Source organism: Nyctibius grandis, chromosome 3, assembly GCF_013368605.1.
Source record: "Nyctibius grandis isolate bNycGra1 chromosome 3, bNycGra1.pri, whole genome shotgun sequence".
NCBI classification, from domain to species: domain Eukaryota; kingdom Metazoa; phylum Chordata; class Aves; order Nyctibiiformes; family Nyctibiidae; genus Nyctibius; species Nyctibius grandis.
In genome coordinates, this window is record NC_090660.1 from 43,129,702 (window position 1) to 43,149,490 (window position 19,789).

Sequence of the window (19,789 nt, forward strand, 5' to 3'; positions counted from 1 at the left end):
AATTACCACATTAAACCACAATTTTTAAGTGTTATTTGGAAGAGGTACGTGTCTGGAGAATAGAATGAGGTGTCTGGCAAAGACAATGTCACCTGTTTGAAATTTCTTTACTTTATTGCCCCATATCCCTCAACATCGCCTGGCTAAAATATAAAACTGGTACATATGCAAATCCTGTCTGTAGCTGGGCAATGCAGAATGGAAGGCTCAGCTACTGCCTGATATTAAGCTACAGCAACAATTTTTAACTAGCTCACGCAAACTGTATTATATTCAAATGTATGACATTTTGGAAGTGTAGCTCTCAAAAAGGTGGTGGCATTTGCACAAAGACAGTTATCATAGCTCAGCTGACATGGAATATATTATTAATGCCTAAGAAATCAGTCTGCAGTATCTTTCAGAAAAACACGTGCTGAATTTTGTGAACTAGTAGCTGCCAGAGGTGATGAGTCATTTTTGTACAGATTCTGGTCCCTCTTAAGACCCTTTTTTTCTACAGGTATTCCATTTTTATGCAAAGAAGCTATGGAGGTTTGTAATGCCCAACGGAAAGAGAGGAACACCTTGCCTACCTTAATCTTAACAGATTAAAGCTCTGAAGTGGGAGCAGAGCTACAAGTCACCAGAAAGAAAGACTTATCCACGTGCCCACAAAAGAAAGAAGTGACACATCTGGGTAGTGCTTAAAGCCTGATTAATCTTAGAAGAAAAGCTATCACGCAAGGGACCAACTGCAAAGGATGACAACCAGACATCATGAAGCAAAATGGTGCCCAAAACAGGGGGAGAGCACACACAAAAGAAAACCAAAACAGATGGAAGATGACAGAAAACTATCAGGAAACTAACAGTGCTGTGCAATTAATGTATTTGGTACTTAGAAATTGTCAAAAAAAAAGTAAAGTATATTTAACTGGGGGTTTCTGACCTATGCCTGAACTGTTACAGCTTGGTAGGGTGTTAACACATTGAGTTCAACTACTCCTTTCTTCCCAATGGTGAAACAACTCTGGTCAAGATTAGGTTACTTACTGCTGCTTTCTTTTCACAAAAGGCCTTCAAAGCTTCTGTGAGTTCCTGTGTAATACGAACAACAAGTGTTGCTTCTGAGTCTGAGGTGATGTGAAAAGTCTCCTGTTGAAAAACATGGTTAGAATTGGTCCATTAGGATGCTGAAGGGTCATAAACCCAAACAGATCAAAGTTATACTTTCATTTTGGTATAACCAAGTTTATACTATTAGTTAATATAAAAAACGTACATAATATACTTATACACACACACACACGTATGAAAAAATAAAATTGTGAACATAATTATGGCCTGATAAAAGGTAAAACATAAACCTGGATGTCTGTGCTACTGCCATACCGTCAATCATGAACATTTCGTTGCAGATGGAAAAGGGCACAAGTCCTAAATTTATGTTGTCTGTGTAGAAAATTGAATAAAAAGTAAGCTTCAGCACCATCAAATGCCTTTGATTCCCCAATTTCAGTAACAAAATATGAAAGTTTCCATTATGATTTTCCTATGTGTAATTTTGGGAATAAGAGATAACAAAATACATTGATCATAATTCTGTAAAAGCACTATATTTATCTTTTTAATGTCCAAAGAGACTGATTGGTATGTAAAGTTGTAAGTGATTAAGAATATAGGCAGTCTGCCGTAAGGAATAGCTGTGATTCCTGTAGATAAAAATCAATTAACTGTCTACCAACCATTTTTGGTAGTTTACTGATTATCCTCAGACTTGCTTTTTCTCTACCTCTTCCTAAAGTCACAAGTAACCACAGCTTGAAAGAAAAAAAAAGAAGAAAAATTGAAAGAGAAAAAAAAAATCTCTTCAGTTGGTAATGAAGCACACATGTCAAAGCATTCTACTTCTGATTTCAGTGTATAAACACAATTCAGACTCAAATGAAATTTTGTAATTGCCTTAGGTACAGAACATGACTTTCATGGAGTCAAATGGTGAATATAAATGGTCAGGTATTTTCACAACACAAACCCAAAAGACAAACAGCAACTGAACTGCTAAAACTTCCCCACTCCAACACCAGCAGCTGTGCTCTAGTATCACCCAGTTTTACTTGGCTGTCCAGTTCTGCAGCAACAGCACTAGCCACAGCACCACAGGCAGCAAGACCGGACTGGCTCCTCTCACTCAGCGTTATCAACAATCCCATTAGATATGGGCAGCCAACAGCACTTGAGCAACATCAGTGCTGCAAACACTGTTTGTCAGGGTGGCTCCTCTGCAAAGGGAAGAATGATCCAGAGAACAGGTAGAGAGCTCACATTTAATCTAGCAAGTTGTACTGAGCTGACATTATGCTACAGCTGCACTAGCTTTTCAAAGAGCAGAGTCCATTAAAATAGAACTTAGAACTTAATCTTGTGGTCAAATGAGTTTGATCCATAATCAGGGGCTCCTTCACAATATTCATTGCATCATACCGGTGAAACTGCACAACTGTTATCACACTTATTTTACATACATACCAAGAACTCTAGAGCTTTCTGTTTCCGAACAGGATCATTCTGTGGGATTGTAGAATGAGGAAAAAAATTAAAAGACTGAATACTACAGTATTGGTTACATCATCTTGTACAAAACAAGACATTTTAATCTTTTATCCAACAACAAATGTCAACACAAAGAAAATACAGTAATCTTAGGTCACAGCCATAAACATTCAACGTTAGAGCCTCAATAGCAATTAGGTAGCAGCTACTACAAATACAACTGCATTATTTCCAATACCAGGAAGAACACATTGCACATCTAAGCTACATACCTACAAGAGCTATCTTTCCCAGGCTTTCCTCACTCAGCTCCAACCTCATGTTTAAAAAAAGTCAAGTGCCCAGATGCATCTAGCATAGTACCTGACCAGCCTGAGGCCTAAAAGAGCAAGACATCACCTCAGAATATATCAGATTACAAAACAACCTCTGCCACTAAGATAAAAATGAAGCAGTTCTCAGTGTTTGTGCCCAGTGCTATTCAGTACGGATACTTGAGAGATCATTTTGAGTTTCACCTTTGAGTTAGAAAAAAGGATTGAAAATCTTTAGATATATCTTAAGATTTAAACCAAACCTTCAGTATAAAATACCTTTGATCTGAAGAGGGGCAAAACAGAGAAGTGGAGACTGCAGCACAGGTTGGAAGACCTGGCCTGCAGACACTGGGTCTGAGACTCTCAGTGACTTTAAACAGGAATTATGAGAGCTAAGGTAGATGAGCATCCTGATGAACAGTATTCATTTCCCCCGTGCTGTGATGAACACAAAACTCTGGTCATTAGGTCAATTATTTTGCTTCTGCAATAATATTAATAAAATAGCAAATGAAGCCAAAGAGTAAAAGTTTTTCACAAAAATGAAAAGCAAGCATAAGGAAACTGCTACAACGTAAGACACTTGCAGAATTACTACCTCCACATACCTCGTGCTTATAATCATCTTCCCACCTTAAGAAGAAAGAAATGACGATATTAAGATGCATTCTAAAGATTACTAAAAAGTTAGGTTTACTCATAGTATCTAGAATCAAAATATTTCAATTTCCAAATTTATCTCACTTACCAATATAGGATATCTTTTTCTATGGCACATTTAAAATACTATTATTTATTAAAGATCCTTATTCTGACTGACTCTCAGATCAGTAGTACTGATGAACTTCTTAACAGATCAGCTAAAGGAGATGACTAAAGCAATGATGTTTTTTTTTTCCCTATACAAACAGAGCTGCCTTTTATACAACTTACTCAGGCAACGGCATCCCAAATAAAGTGGTAACAGCTTGAAATTTGAATTGCAATTTCTCTGTGTATGAGTACATCAGACTGCTATTGAACTGCATAACCAGTGCAATATTTCAGAAGCCATAGCTACTACTTCCTCACAGACAGAAAGGAACAATGTACACAAGAGGAATAAGTACTGTGGAATGACAATATAAAATATTTTCCCCATACCTGATTATGTTTGTTACAGAAAAGTAGATCTATTTCATAAGTAAAGAGATCTCAAAAAAAAAACCAAACATCTCTTTTGATTCCCCTGGGAGGGTAGTGTTCTCACCTTGCTTTCTTCTTTGATGGGGCTAGAAAATTAAAAAGAATTATTAGCAACATCATAGGGTTTCCACTGTTATTACTGCAACAGAAGCATTACACAAACAGAACAGTTGCTGGCCCTAAAGTGGCTGCAGTTTCTTTAAAAGGCAGGATTCAGCAGCCTAAACAGAGGCACATACTGTCATTTTAGAAACCACCAGGCATCCTTCATGAAAGGTCTATGGGACACTTGTGCCCTAACAGCTTTGCAGGGTACCCTCCAGCATCTATGTTCAGGCAGCTGAATCCCACCCAGGAAGTCAGTATGGACTGAACTGAGGTGCTCATGCCTTCTCTATGCAAAAAAGTGAAAAGATTGGGTTTGGGTTTTTTTTGTGAAACACACCAGTGAACCTTCAAGCTGCACATATAATAGTTCAGGCTCCAAAAAGAAATTATGAAGATTAGAATGTCTCCTCATCTCTCTTGCCAGTACAGTGTATAAGCATGAGGAAGGAGGGAAAGCTCAGTACAACAAGGTAGTCTAAGACAGTAGCTATGCTTTGGAGAATCAGCTATTGTATGGTACATAACCTATCACTTCTTATTTATCAGCACAGGTGTTCCAGGATAAGCAACAGGTCAAGTAATAATTCTCAGGACAAATGACATCTTTGCCCCTAAAATATGAGGCTGAAAGACTAGTGTCACTGTTTTAGCCACCTAATGTTGAACACATGCTGATGAGTTGCAACAAGAAGCTGCACTGTAGGTCCCAAAGTTTTCCGAATGTCAGGAAAGAAAAGGACTGCCAGCATTTCACAGAAGATATCCAATGAATTAAGAATCATGGAAACGTAGGATGAGAGGGACCTCTGCAGGTAGAACCACAAAATCATAAAAAAAGTTTAGATTGGAAGGGACCTCTGGAGGTCATCTAGTCCAGCCTGAGAAGTAAGAGAAAAGTACCACAGAGGTGGTAAGTAACAGAAACCAAACAATTAACTGTAAGATGAGGACACTGACAATTAGAATAATTTCCTTGAATTATTCAATTTGTGCTGCCTTTCCAGTAAGCCTCCAAAATCCTCCCTGTTTGAAAAGAAGATGGGTGGAGGCAAGGAGTGCTACTCAGTGGTTGGAAACTTCACCCTACTCAAGCTAACGACTGAAGTTCTGCTCACTTTGACAAAAGATAGGCTCAAGATTAGATCCAGCTGCTTAGGCCCAAGTCCAGTTGAGTTTTCTAAGTCTTCAAGAATGGCAATTTCCCACCTCTTTGGGAAGGCAATTTCAGTGCTTGAACACTCACTGTGAAGAACTTTCCAAATGTTCAATCAGCATTTCCTTTATTGCAGCCTGTGAATGTTGCCGCTTGTTCTTTCCCTGCGCACCTTCTTGAAGTCTGGCTTTTTCTCTGTAGCCATGTTTTAGGTAGCGGAAGATGGTAATTAGACCCCTTCCTTAGCTGCTACCTTCTCCAAGGTCATCAAACCCAGCTCCCTAAAGTTGTCCTCCACATCATATGCTCTAGTCTCCTCATGATCTTTTGTAGCTGGTGAGTCCTCTGCTGACTCTTTCCAGTTCACCAAAATTTCTCAGGTACACAGGAAAGAGTATTCCAGAAGCAGCTAAAGGAGTCCTTAACAGAAGGGAATAAGCACTTCCCTCAACCTGCTGGCTACACTTTTGCTCATGCAGTCCAGTATGCTGTTGGCCTTCATTACATCAAGAATGCATTGCTGATTCATGTTCATACTGTTGTGGACGAAAACCTGCACGTTCATAAGATTTGCTCCCTAGGCCAAGAGTATCCAGCCTGTATCCAGCAGGGTGTAGCTCTATCCCAGGTATAAGACTTCACATGTATCTCTGCTGAACTTCAGGAGGTTTCTGACAGCCCATTTCAGCAGCTTGTTGAGATCCCTCTGAATGGCAGTCTTGCTCCACCGCACACCAGGCACTCCCCCAGTTTGACATTATCTGCAAAATTTGACAATGGTGTATTCTATCCCATTACCCAGGTCATGAATGAACAGTGCTGGCTTCAGGAGAAACCACTGATGAATGCCAGTAGTAATGGGCCAACACACTTAAAATCACTGACAACTACTCTTTGAGCCTAACAGTTCAGCCACCTTTTATCCACCCTGTAGACTTACTTTATCTCCTCAGTTTTGCTTAAGTATAACATGGGAGACCATGATGAAAGCTTTGCTAAAGTTAAAACGACATCCATCCTTCTTCCCCTGTCCACAGAGCCAGCCCATGTCATTGCAAAATTCAATCAGGCTGGTCAAACACAGTTTGTCCTTGGTAAATCCACATTGGCCATTCCCACTCACCTTCTTGACCGTCATGCACCAGTAAATGACATCCATGAGGACTTGTCCCATAATTTTTTATAAGGTCTGGGCCAGCCTATATCCAGCCTATTTTACTTTTGAAGATAAGCACATTTGTTTTTTTTTTCAGGTCCTCCAATCACCATGACCTTAGGAGGGAAACTGAAGAATTTATCTGCCATTCCATTTGTCCAAGGTGCCTCCTGGTGCTAAAAGCTCTGCTATTGACTCAGACGGTTATATGACCCTTTGAGCTGGAGCCAATATAGATGAGCAGAAGATAAGCTCAGGCCCCAGAAACAGGAAAAGGGCACTGGAATGTAGATAATAAAATAATCTAGTCCATCTTCTAGTCCTTAAATGATCCTGTTGTTTTTTTAATATTCTGCAATACAAGTTGTGAATCTAAATATTGTAGGGAAGTAGCTATGAAAATAGCACATTTTATTTCTGAATCTCTTCTCCAGGTTGGAGTTTGGAAGTCAGCTTTCCCACAGCTCCCTCAACACCAGAAGCATCCCTTTTTGTCCTATGGCCTTGTACATGCTCAATTTTCTCTTCCGTAAACTGATCCTTCTCTACAGTGGGTAATGCCATTCTCCATAAACTCTACAATGACGCACAAAGACCTGAGAGCAGACCTTCACAGTAAAGACCAAGGCAAAGAAAGCTACAAATATCTCAGCCTCTTCCATGTCCTTCATCACAAGGCTGCTGCTTGCTCACCAGTGGGACCACATCTTCTTTTGCTGCTGTCATACCTGCAGAAGACTTCCTGTTGCCCTTCATATTCCTTTCACCTCCAGGCAAGCTTTGCCTTCTTAATTTCACCCCAAATAAATCTGCAATTCTTATCTATTTCTTCTTGGCAGCCTGCCTCTGCTTCTGTTCTCTGTATGCTTCCTTTTAGCACTTAAGATCAGCTAGGAGTTCCCTGCTCTAACACACTAGCCACCTGCTATGCCTGACCATATCTTTGGACAGCAGAATGGATCATTCCTGCTCTTTAAGGAGGTTCTCCTTGAACATCAATTGAATATCAATTACATCAAATCTATTATATTCAAGTAATTCATAGACTTACGTGAGGTACTTGGTCTTATGTAACCTTCAATCTAGGAATAGAAATAGTTTCATATTAGATTTTCTGATGAAAATTTCATAACAACAGTCTCTACTGTAACTATCTTTAGAAACAGAACAAATACTTTTATTTATCCCAGCATAGTGTAGCCCATAATTTTATAGATACATTATCTTGTAAATATAAATGAAATTTAAGAGAAAAATTGCTTACATTTGCGAAAATTTAAGTTGCAAAAATTAAAAATCATTGAAGTAAAGCAATAAAATTTCTGAACCACTGAATTCACACTTAACATTTTCTATCTGAAAAACTTAACTTCTTAGAAATAAACAACTTTGGTTTTTCAGATGAATTTCAATACTACTGTTCTTTTCTCCAGATTTTTTAGGGCAACTTTAAGTGAAGCCTTAGTTCAATTTAATACCACACTTCCTAAAAACACACAGAAATTTAACAAGCTTTGTCAGCAGTACTTTTAAAATTTACTAAGTCAAACATAAATGCACTGATAAAAGACACATTACTGGCCACTTTACATTTACTTCCGATTACCTTATACATTCTTAATCCTTCAGTCTTCTCTAGCTCTCCTGCTATCCGTCTGAGAAATGAGACTTTGCATTCTTTTACATCTGTTGTCTTTCTCTTCATTTTATCTGGAAATTCTTTAGACTGTTGACAAAAACAGCCTGAAATGGTCAGTATCAAAATTCATCACAATATTAAAAAATTGGCACATTTCACCTTTTGGACAAGCTTCCAGAAGACTGGTAAACATCATTTTGAACATTATGAGCTAGTTTCTTCTCTGTAACACAACTAATCAAATTGTAATGTTAAAGTTGCTTACGTAGTCTTCAAAACAAGAAATGGATACTATGTAAAGCTTGCTACCAAAAGGTAACTTGTTCTGTACCATACCCACAACACTATGGACATGCTGAGGGATAAGAAAGAACCACAATGTTCTAGGAACCTCATCCCGGAGGCAACCAAAACACTTACAAACAGACTTTGAGCAGATACAGACATGCACCTCTGGATCGCACTTCCTCAACAGCTCACAGCTTCGTAGCTATTCATGTTGATCTGACCCATGAAGAGTCAATTGTACACATTTTAGTGATTTATCATATGGGGGTTTAAACTTCAAATGTGAAGTAAGTGTTTATAGAAAAAAAAAGAGGAGTATCTTAAAGAAATTGTGATCAAAATGCATCAAAATTACTCACAATGTATGCTCTTCTGTGTTTATATCCACTAAGATGTTCTATCATAGGTGCCATCTCTGTATTAAATCTACACAGCTTGCACTCATAATGTGGCTCTTTTCTTCCTTCAAATCTGATTTCAACCACATGTTCCAAACCTGTAAAAGCAAGAGTTACAAATATCTATTATTTTAGTATAGAATACTATAAACAAATTTATTCTCCTCAATGTTGCTCATTAAAAGCCAAAATTAATAAATAAAATTATTCCATTTTCAGAATATCAACACTTCTTCAGGATCACAAGGATCAGACTTATTACCCACATCAGTTAAATTTATCTCTTTACAATGCTTTATTCTGAAAGGAAAAACAGTCTATGGCAGATTTGTAAGCCCACCAAAACAAAATATTTCATGCACCTTTTTTTCCTGCCTGGGATACTTCTAAGAAACTAAGAAAGTGCCTTCCATTCAATACAGTCATGTAAGAGAATTCATGGAGAAGTGCATATAAAAAAGAGAATGAGAACAGGAAATGCCACGCAAATGTCTATATTAAAAAACTGCATTTAAACTACTTAGGCAAACATAATTTGGTCAGTGTCCAAGTAGCAAAAAGCACAAGTAGGAAAGACAATAAGCACTTCACAAAATTGAATCCTTCATAATCTGAAAATCTTCCATAACTTTTAAGAATTACAGGATTGAAAATGGGATTTTTCTTCATTATTTTCCTAGAAATTACTAAAAGACTATGCCTTAGAAGTATTCATAAATCCCTAAGTTTGAAGCTTACGTATAGAAAGTTTTACTCTGAACAGCTTAAATGTAACAAGTTTATAAGCAGTTTAAAACAAACAGGAAAAAACTGCAGCTGTTCCCTATTATCATAATTTCCAGTACTCTGTATTTGCAATGGGTTGACCCCAGCCAGCAGCCAAGCACCACACCCCTCAGCAGGATGGGGAGAAAATGGGAAGAGCAAAAGCAAGAAAACTCATGGGTTCAGATAAAGACAGCTTAATAGGTGAAGGAAAGAGGGGGGAAAAAGGAAAAAAAAAAACACGTGAAAACCAGTCACTCACCTCCCCACAAGCAGACCAATACCCAGCTAGACTCTGAAGAGCCACCTTGGAAGCCAACCCCCCCCGCCCTTTTTCTTCCTTGATCTCAGTTTTGATTGCGGAGCATGACATTATGTGGAACAGAATCTACTCTTGGCCAGTTTGGGTCAACTGTCCTGGCTGTGTCCCTTCCCAGTCTCTCGCCCACCCCCAGCCTACTCAAGGGGTAAGGGGTGTGGACCCAGAGTGGAAAAAAAGAATCTTGACGCTGTGTACTGCTCAGCAACAGCCAAAACCCTGGTTTGTTACTAACACTGTTTTAGTCACAAATCCAAAACACACAGGCTGCTATGAAGAAATTCAACTCCATCTCAGACTCACTACAGTATTATATTGCTAAATCTTAACTCTGAAAATAAACTATCACCAAGTGAACTGAGTATACAAGAAAGTAACACTTTGCTATTCACGTTTTTCTATAAAAAATGCTTACAATAATAAATTGCTGTGCTTTTTAATATTAATACTGTATGTAGAGTAACAGCAAGATAATTCACTAAACAGATGAATTCTCTGCTAATACTATAAAATTTGCTACTTAGCTCTTCGTCAGGGAACATATTTGTCTAGGCCACCAGCACATACCAGGAACACTAAGGCCACTGACAAGCAGTATTGCTTATCCTCTCCTAAGGTTGCCTAATCTAGCAATTAGAAGGAAAGAAAACCTTAGAATTCATCTCATTACTTTCACTATTCCCAAAGACAGTGAGGAAAAATATCTCATTAAACAGAAATACCTGTATATCCCACCAAATTGAAAACCACAAAGAGTCACCAGATAACAAGTCACCAGTGGCAAGAAGTCTAGTTGAAGGCCATTAGCTAGCAGTGTACCCCAAGGGTCAATACTGTGTCCAGTCCTGTTTAACATCTTCATTAATGATCTGGATGATGGGGCAGAGTGTTCCCTCAGCAAGTTTGCTGATGACACAAAACTGGGATGGACAGCTGATACACCAGGAGGTTGTGCTGCCATCCAGAGGGACCTCCACAGGCTGGAGAGTTGGGCTGACAGGAACTTCATGCAGTTCAGCACGGGGAAGTGCAAATTCCTGCATGTGGGGAGGAACAAGCCCAGGCACCAGTACATACTGGGGGCCAGCCAGCTGGAAAGCAGCTTGGCAGAAAAGGATCTGGGTGGACACCAAGTTGAAGATGAGCCAGCAATGGGCCCTTTCAGCCAATAAGGCTAATGGTATCCTGGACTCCATGAGAAGGAGTGTTCCCAGCAGGCTGAAGGAGATGATCCACCCTCTCTACTCAGCACCAGTAAGGCCATGCCTGGAGTGCTGTGTCCATCCAGTTCTGGGCTTCCCAGTACAAGAGACATGGACATACGAAGGGTCATGAAGGTGATGAAGGTACTAGAGAATCTCTCCTACGAGGAAAGGCTGAGATAGCTGGGACTGTCTAGCCTGGAGAAGGCTCAGAGCAGATGTCATCAGCATATATAAATACCTGAAGTGGGGGGTGCAAAGAAGAGGGAGCCAGGCTCTTTTCAGTGGTGCTCCGTGACAGGGTAAGAGGCAATGGGCACAAACTGAACCACAGGACATGCTGTCTGAACGTAAAGAAACATCTTTGACTGTGAGGGTGACTGAGCGCTGGAACAGGTTTCCCTGAGAGGTCATGAAGTCTCCCACCTTGGAGATACTCAAAAGCCATCTGGACATGGTCCTGGGCAACCTGCTCTGGGTGACCCTGCTTGAGCAGGGGGTTAAGACCAGATGACCTCCAGAGGTCCCTTCCAACCTCAACCCTTTCGTGATCTGTGAAAAGCTTCTTTGCTAAGATGGCTCCTCCAGGAACAAGTTGTCCAACAATTAAGGTGGCCTTTATATTACTCAGTGTAATAAGCTAAACTTTAAAAGCTGTAAGACAGAAGACATATCCTATAAATTATTCAATACATTTACAGAAAATGAAACAATATCTAAAATTCCAGCTTCTATTTCAAAACAAAAGCCATTTGGTCACAAATTCAAAGACAGAGCAGTTACAAAACAAAAAACATACCAACTAGAGGTTCTTCTCTTTTGGGATCATTCATAAAATCCTTCAGACAGGTTATGTCCTTTGTGAGGCCTCTCTTCACTGAAGTAAAAAATATATACATAAAGAGATATTACACATTAGACAGTTTGACCATAATTTCTATGATCTTAAAAAGAGTTTCTAATGGAGACTTAAGGGGGACAAAACTAATTTGCACTCTTGAAATGTGTAAGGAAAATGGGCAATATCTCGGTCACACACAGAAAGATTATAACACTCCCTGTTTTCCATAACAACTTTATATGCAAGGAAAAAATGTCTTCAAGAAGACAACCAGATAAGCAAAACAGATCTTCTTACACAATCCAGTTTACTTTGGAAAGATACCAAGTTCACCTTCATAGCATGCCCCAGACTATATCAGTTCTCATTAAAAAAACAAAAGAAAAAAAAAAAGCCAAGCCACCAACCTCCTTCCCCTAAAACCTTTATCTTCATATAGCATACTGAGACTGCTGGTTTGGAGTCTGAAGTTCAGGAATCGTACTGCCTTAAGTCTAATAAAGAGCACATAATCTTCTCTAATATAGCAAACACCTCCTGTACTCTGGGGAGACCAGAAGCTGCACAATCACCGTTAGTACATTCTTGAACCTGAACTAGCAGTGTTTCAATCAGGGCTGTATCTTGCTCCTCACTGAGTGTTAATAGCTTGGTTTTTGTACTGCCTAAAACACTTTTGAAGTATTCCTGGTCAGCTTTGAGCAGCAGCAGAGTTCAACTAAATGTATCTGCAAAACAATCTCAAAGAGGCATTAAGGGTATTCAAGTGTTGGCCACTATAAAAGAGCATGCTGAAGTGTTAAAATATATATTTTTAATCGGAGAAAAAAATGTGCAGAATAGAACTCGTCTTCCTAATTACATACAGATGTGTTTTAACTGACTGATAAATTTCGTAAGAGTCAAACACTGCTAGTTTCTTCAAATCAGACAAACAAGGAGAAATACCACAAGCACTGAACAGTATGTTACTGTATTCTTTCCCCCTAGGATGCCAGGTTATGGTTTTAAAAAAATCCCAAAACTTCAGAAGGATAAGGAATTCTGTGCTTGTTCTTAAATATTCATTCCATTAGGAATATGCTTGTGCTGCTACCAAGTCAAACTCCAGGGCTGCACACAAAAAAAAAAATATCACAAAGTTCCAGCATTAATTTATATAGAAAACCTCTTATAATTTAATTGTGGTAGAAAATACTTGATGGGACAACTCCTGCCACAGGAACAGCATGGCCCATTCCCACCAAAACTTCAGTCTTACTAAAATTTTTCCCTGTTGTTTTTTGTCTGAGGTGACAAGCAGCAGTAGCATAGTGTGACAGAGGTGACACATAACACGCTGGTGCCACGCAATGAGTCTCCATAGAGAGATTTTTACCAACACTTAAATGTATTATACAGTTCTCATGCATTTGTGTGCCTGTGCAGTAGCTCTCAGCATGAGCTGGCTGTTCGCAAGCTGACAGTGAAAGGCATGTGGTCTTTTGGGCTTAATATGGAAAGATCCACGGAGAAAAAAGTTAAAGGTCTCTACAAGGTAATGACCATTTTTCTTCTTGCTTCCTAACATACAACTAAATATTCTTTTCTTAATAGCATCTTGATACTAAACAACCCATACTGTTTTTAGTTTATATGTTTTTTTGTTTTGTCCAACTTTCACTGTATCATATGTGTACACACATGCTACAAAATTTTCTATTGAAAAGTTCACCAGCTAAAAAAGCATTAGCTAGATTCATTGATATCAGATGTCATCAGATACTCAGGAAGACAGAAACTACATCTCAAGTTTGAAAGTCTTTCTGTGAAAATACTCGTAACTTCATATTCTCCTAAGATCTCCTCTTACATAAATTAACCGTGCACAAAAGAAAAGCAATGGTTCAAATGTTTGGTAACTTGCATTGCTTCTTCCTAAACCATAATCAACCACCTGCTTTGGTCATCATTAAAACAAAACCACTGATTTCAAAGTTGCACCTGAAAAGGACATTAACTCATTTACATTCAGCTACCTGGTCTCTGTGTTTCATACTTCATTGCAGTTCGGACTGGAGCTGGAGCACCTAGGATAAAAGTTTGACAGTCAGACTACTTCTGCTCACTTGCTTTTATTTAAGTACCTAGTAGATCATCCAAACAAGTTAGAGAATTGAACAGTTATCTTCATTTTACAGTGTAATAATGGCTCAGTAATAGCAGTATTCCATCTTGGTACATTTTTGTTTTGTAACTTTACTGCTCTAAGTAAGAAAAAGTCTTCATTTCCACTCCCGTTCCCCACCAGCACAATAGACAAAATACAGGAATGTCACAGAAGCAGAGAGTATTCAATTTTTATTTGATTTTTTAAGTGCTTTGCATACTGCCTAGTTATTTTAATTATTTTAACGATTCAGTATTGTGCATGACAGTCGTTCTGTTACAGGTACCTGAAAGAAAACTTCTGGTCTAAACATTTAGAGCCTAAACACAGTCCCAGAGACGATTCATAAAGTCATTAAACTGCATACAGACTAGTATCTTCTTTTACATAGGCTTCTGCATATATTTTTAATCACTCAGAGCCTTGGAGTGAATTTTATATGTGCTTTTGTAAAGGTACTTCCACTGTCTTCCTTCGGAACTTCTTTCCCTTGCCCGCCTATCCCCTCAAATCCACAGACACACCACAAACACGCTTTAATGACATTCTCAGTATTTTGTAAGTTGCAGCATGCAAGATTAAAACAAGATGACACACCAGTACTCATTTACTGGAAAAATAGAAAGTTTAAATTAAACTATATATTTGCCCATGTGATTCCTATTCTTGAAGTGAAGAAGTTTTCCGTAGCCACAGCAAATACAACATGTATACATCAGTGGTTTTCTCCCTTCTTCTGCACAAGATAGGCAGTTAAGAGATATGTATCAAAGCTGTAACTCAAAACAGAGTTGTAAACATTTTGCAAACAACTCTGCAATATTAACATAAGGTAGGGGTATGAGAAAGCGTATCTCCCTTGATTTCTTACAATAAATTATCCATCTCTTTCAGTAAAAAACTTCAAAGTCTCTGGCAGTATGAACAAAAGATCTCCAGGTACTCTGCAAGTACAAAAATTGCTTAGTCCCAGAGTTGTTCAGTTAGTGCCTGAAGCCTAAGTTAGATTCCAGATCCAGCATCTGCAGACTGATAACATGGCCAAATGCATAATGACACGAACAGGCACCTGTGAAATAAGATTTTTTTTTAATGCTTTATTTTCTGTTTACTCCTAGGAACAATTGTAGTTGCAGAGAATTGTGCCAGAAGCAGTTCACAGTGCAGTGTGCCTTAACATGGTTGAGGTTTACAAATATGATCAAGTTCAAAATCAAGTTTCAGCTGCTACTATCACCAAAAAGAGGGGGCATTTAGCGAATATTATCATTGCTGCCTGCAAAAGTTTAACAAAAGCAATTATGACCTTGAAGACACTCTCCCTTTCAGCAACAGCAGTTTCCAGGCTAACATTTAACTCACGTTTACTAGCCACATGGCTTTGTAATACTATTAGTAATGCAAGATCTATTTCTTAAGTATCTCAAAACCAAAACACAACAGTATCTTCCCTTAAAGCATATAAGACTGACCAGTGGAGCTGAAAATCAGCTGGACTGCCAGGCTCAAAGGGCAACAATCAACAGCCCAGCTTCTTGGTGTTTAGTAAGCAGCACTCCAGATCGATTCCAGGGCCCACAGCAATTATCATCATCATCAATAACCTGGTTGAGGATGCATAGAACACTCTCAGCAAATTCACAGACAACAGTAATTTAGGGGATACAACCGATATCACAGCTTCAGTTGAGCTGGACCTTGGGAACATTAAGGATTAAAGAAACCTTACGAAACATAATAAGAAGTGTAGAGTTCTGCAGCTGAAATAATCCCATTCATGAGTACAGGCTGGGATCTGGCTGACTGAGCAGCTGCACTGTTAAAAAGAACCTTGGAGTTATGATGAATGCTAAACTGAACATTGGCCAAAAGCATGTCTCCCATAAACTAGGCAAACCCCATATTGAGATACTGGACAGGCAGCACACTTGAGAATATCTTATCCTCCACTAGCTGAAACTTGTAAGGCTGTCTAGTTCCATCCTTCTCCAGTTCAAGTGGGATGTGGAGAAATGAGAGAAGGTCCAGTGGGAGGGCTACCAAGCCAAACAACCCAGGGCAAATAACTTATGAGAACAACTTTGGGAGCTGCACTTGTTTATTCTGGTAAAGGAACCTAAGAGGAGATGTAATAGCATGGATACCTAAAAAGCAGCTACAAAGATGACTCAAACCCTTTTGGGATGTGACAACAGCATAATAAGTAGCAGCCAGAAACAGCTGCTTAGGAGGCACAGATTAGATGTTAGGATCCAATTCTTAAGAAAGAGGTGCAACTACAGACTGATTAAACACAGGTAGCAGACTCTCTGCCCTTAGAGATGTTTAAGGCTTCAGTAAGCAAGTGATGATCCAGCACTGGCAGTAGTCCTGCTTCAATCAAGAAGCAGGAAATCACCTTATCAGTCTCAGGCAACCCCTTCCAACTAATGATTTTATTTAGTAAGGGATATTTTTCCAGATACTAGTTATCTATACGAACAAAAAAAACCTCTTTCAATATTCAATGACACAGTCCTGAACATGTTTCTTTGTTCTCCACCTTTTAGATCTATACATGTATTTGTGATGCACACACATTCCTAATGACTACCAGAAATAAAACAGCTATGTTTCAAAACTTAAGGACAGTTTCAGACATGGTCAATTCAGTTACTCAGTGGCAACGAAGAGGTACTGGACTCGGCACTCTAGATTCACTTTTGAATACAAGAGGTGAAGTGCACAAAGACTCTACATTCCATTTTATGGGGGAACTCCCCAAGAGAAAGGTGGTAAGGGAGTTGGAGTAGTGTTCAGTCTTAGTACTTCTATCATTATGCTTTCCAAAACATTTTCTCTTCTAGTCTGTAACTCAGAAGAGAACTTCCAGATTTCCCTTCTTTGAAAATGTAGCAATAGTTTTACACTCCAAAACCTTATGTGTACTAATCAATGACTGACAGACGCTCAGCATGGAGGGACATGTTAAAATAAATAAATTTATCTTATAAAGTTGAAATGCTGATCAGGATACTTATAAGGTTGTCACTGGTGAACCCAAGGTGAACCATGTCATACATGACATTTGTGCTTTCACTGGAAGAAGAACGTGTAGTCAGTGCTGTTAAATAAATGCAGCTTATCTTCAGATCTGATTCCTCCCCTTGACTCCATGCTTTACAGAATGACCATAATGAAGCTTTCTTTACTCATGGTGCTACTTAAAGGTTTTAAGTTGAAGAAGGAGGCTGATGGAGGTTGCTAGATCCAGCAACACCTACAACATCCCTCATTACACTTCTCAATACTTTTCATTTGTATCGCTGCAAGCTAACTCTGCATCTTCCTGTAATGCAACAAAAACTCCACAGGCTGTACAAAAAAGTTCCATTAATCCACTCTTCTTTGTGACAAATTAATTTCACCAATAAAGCTAGGCAGCCCAGAAATGGCTTTAATAGGGTTCATACTCTATCCTATGCCTCCTACCCAAGCTGCCCCATTTTAGTAGTAAACCACTGGATTTTGCTATTGCCCAGTGAACATTTGCCTAACATGTATATTGGCATTCCCCCATCATTTAATGCCTCTTGCTCAAAGCAAAAGGTTTTCAGAACTTCTGTCTGCTTTGGACAAAAGGTCCCAGGAAAGAAAGCAACGTTCAGTCTTGTCTCCTCCCCTCCTAAACACGTAAGTGCAACATATATCCCTGAACACATGTGCAACTGCCTCAAATAGAGCTGAAAGAAGTCTTCTATCTGTCCAATTACATCATTGTACAAAGAAATCACGACTGAAATTTATATACTTAACTGAGCTTTGACCCAAATCTCTCAGTAAAATCCTAGAACTTAGGCATCTTCTCTTCCTACATCTTCCATTAAGCTGCTCTCCTCTGAACTTCTAGAGAGCGGGCAAAAAACCACCCCAGATACCCAATTCTGTCATTACCACAAAACTAACTTTTTGATAGTTTTGCCATATGGAAACTTGCATGGTATCCAGCTGTCTTATAGGAAGTGGTACTCCTCCAAACACAATCATGTGGAAACAGATGCATTTCCTGACTTAACTGACTTCAAAGGCAACAGACTGTACAACTAAACAGTCAGGTTACTCATGCTCATCACTTCTGGATTATGAACAGTTACTTCTGATGAGTTCAGAGAGAATATTGTACATGGCACACCCCACTTGAAAACACTGCAAATCCAAACCATTTGTCTTTTTTAATTTTGTTTTTCAAATGATAGCAGCATTAGTAGTGTTCTCCCTACTGACAAATGAGCTTTCATTTAATTCAGCAGCAAGGAAGAAATTGCGGATGTTTGCAAAAAACGTTTTAAATATGTCAAACCTCATCCTCTGAAGTACCTGTTCTTCTTTAGACAGTGTACATTTCAGATACTTGTCAGGTTCTGTCCGATGTGATTTCCAAGAAAACTCATCCTTCACTTTGACAACATCCATATATTTTTGTTCCCGGCTCTCTGAACATGCTGCCACATTTCACTCACTGGAGTATTTGGTGACATGAACGTTAGAACAAGACTGCAGATCCAGCAGCAACAACAGGAGTGTCTTATTAATTTATATCCTGAAATAATACTAGACTCATACTTTACATAGTGCACCTAATTTAAGAATATCCATACTTCCCATGCTCATTTACAAGACTTCACTACTTAACTCCACAAATGTAGTATAATTTTTGTTCATGCTTACTATAATTGTCTGCAAACTGTAGAAAAAAAACACACATCAACCATTTAAAATGGAAAAACAAAGGCGAAGCAAATTCAGAATTTATTCTTGTATCTCAGTGACAGAGTACTACGAATTTCCTAGGTCCACTGGCTCTTGAGGGAGAATTATTTGTATAATTGGTAGTATGTCTGTGGGAGGGTTTTGAGAAGTTCTGCATATATATTGAATATGTAACTCTACACTGCAGTCCCCAAAATGAAATCCAAATTGCCATCTTTGAAAAGTTACTCAGGTGGAAAGCTTTTCTACGAATAAAAAAAACCCACACACAACTAAAACATACAAATACACTTTATGAGGCCAAATTTCATCTTCTTTTGAACAAATAAACCCTAACAGTGGCTTGCAAATTGGCCTCCCAAGTCTGGATCTTCAATGAAGCAGAATTCAATAAGGATACAGAAGAATAAAGGAGACATCAATCGTATGATTATTCATTTCATATTAGAAATAAAAGATGTTGATTGCCTGATTACTGAGGCACAGAACTTCCTGGATTAAAGCACATCTTGCAATGCTTCTGACATGTGGTATCTTGTGATGCTGGGACTCCTCCAGAAGTGAGCTTTAACTTGTTTACCCAAGTTTCATGTCTAGATTCTTCACTTTAATAATAAGATATTTTAACTTATCTCTTCTCATTCTGTAAGTTACTCACAATTTAAATATTCTAACCTATGATATTTCCAGAGATGTGGTGTTTATACCGAGCATACATTCTTAAGCTGAATTCTCCACAGAACGTTGAGCTTATAGTACAGTAGGCAGTACTGTTTTCTAAAGGTGTAGGTCTTTGCAGCCGCCTCCTGTATTCCACCACTCTTTTTGCAGTGCTGCTGCCACACCTTCTGTCCTCTTATTCAAGTCTCACTTTCTGTCCCATCCATCCTTAAATTACTCCTCCAAACCAAGATTTTATGGTCTTGAGCAGGAACCTCTTCAGTTAACAAGTATTACTTTTAATGACTGTTTCTGACAAGAAATG

General features: G+C 38.8%; 1 protein-coding gene across 2 annotated transcripts in view; it reads right to left on the reverse strand.

Annotated features, from left to right (window-relative positions):
- Window positions 1-19,789, reverse strand: part of LOC137660801 (uncharacterized) — a 34,503-nt gene that overhangs the window by 5,904 nt on the left and 8,810 nt on the right. For both annotated transcript variants that reach the window (XM_068395831.1, XM_068395832.1), the window contains 9 exons: window positions 13,925-13,975; window positions 11,865-11,942; window positions 8,741-8,877; window positions 8,061-8,180; window positions 7,506-7,536; window positions 4,102-4,123; window positions 3,461-3,485; window positions 2,512-2,550; window positions 1,036-1,137 (listed from right to left, as the gene is read on the reverse strand). In XM_068395831.1, the coding sequence (XP_068251932.1) occupies window positions 1,036-1,137; window positions 2,512-2,550; window positions 3,461-3,485; window positions 4,102-4,123; window positions 7,506-7,536; window positions 8,061-8,180; window positions 8,741-8,877; window positions 11,865-11,942; window positions 13,925-13,975 (605 nt within the window). The remainder of the gene's footprint in view (window positions 1-1,035; window positions 1,138-2,511; window positions 2,551-3,460; window positions 3,486-4,101; window positions 4,124-7,505; window positions 7,537-8,060; window positions 8,181-8,740; window positions 8,878-11,864; window positions 11,943-13,924; window positions 13,976-19,789) is intronic.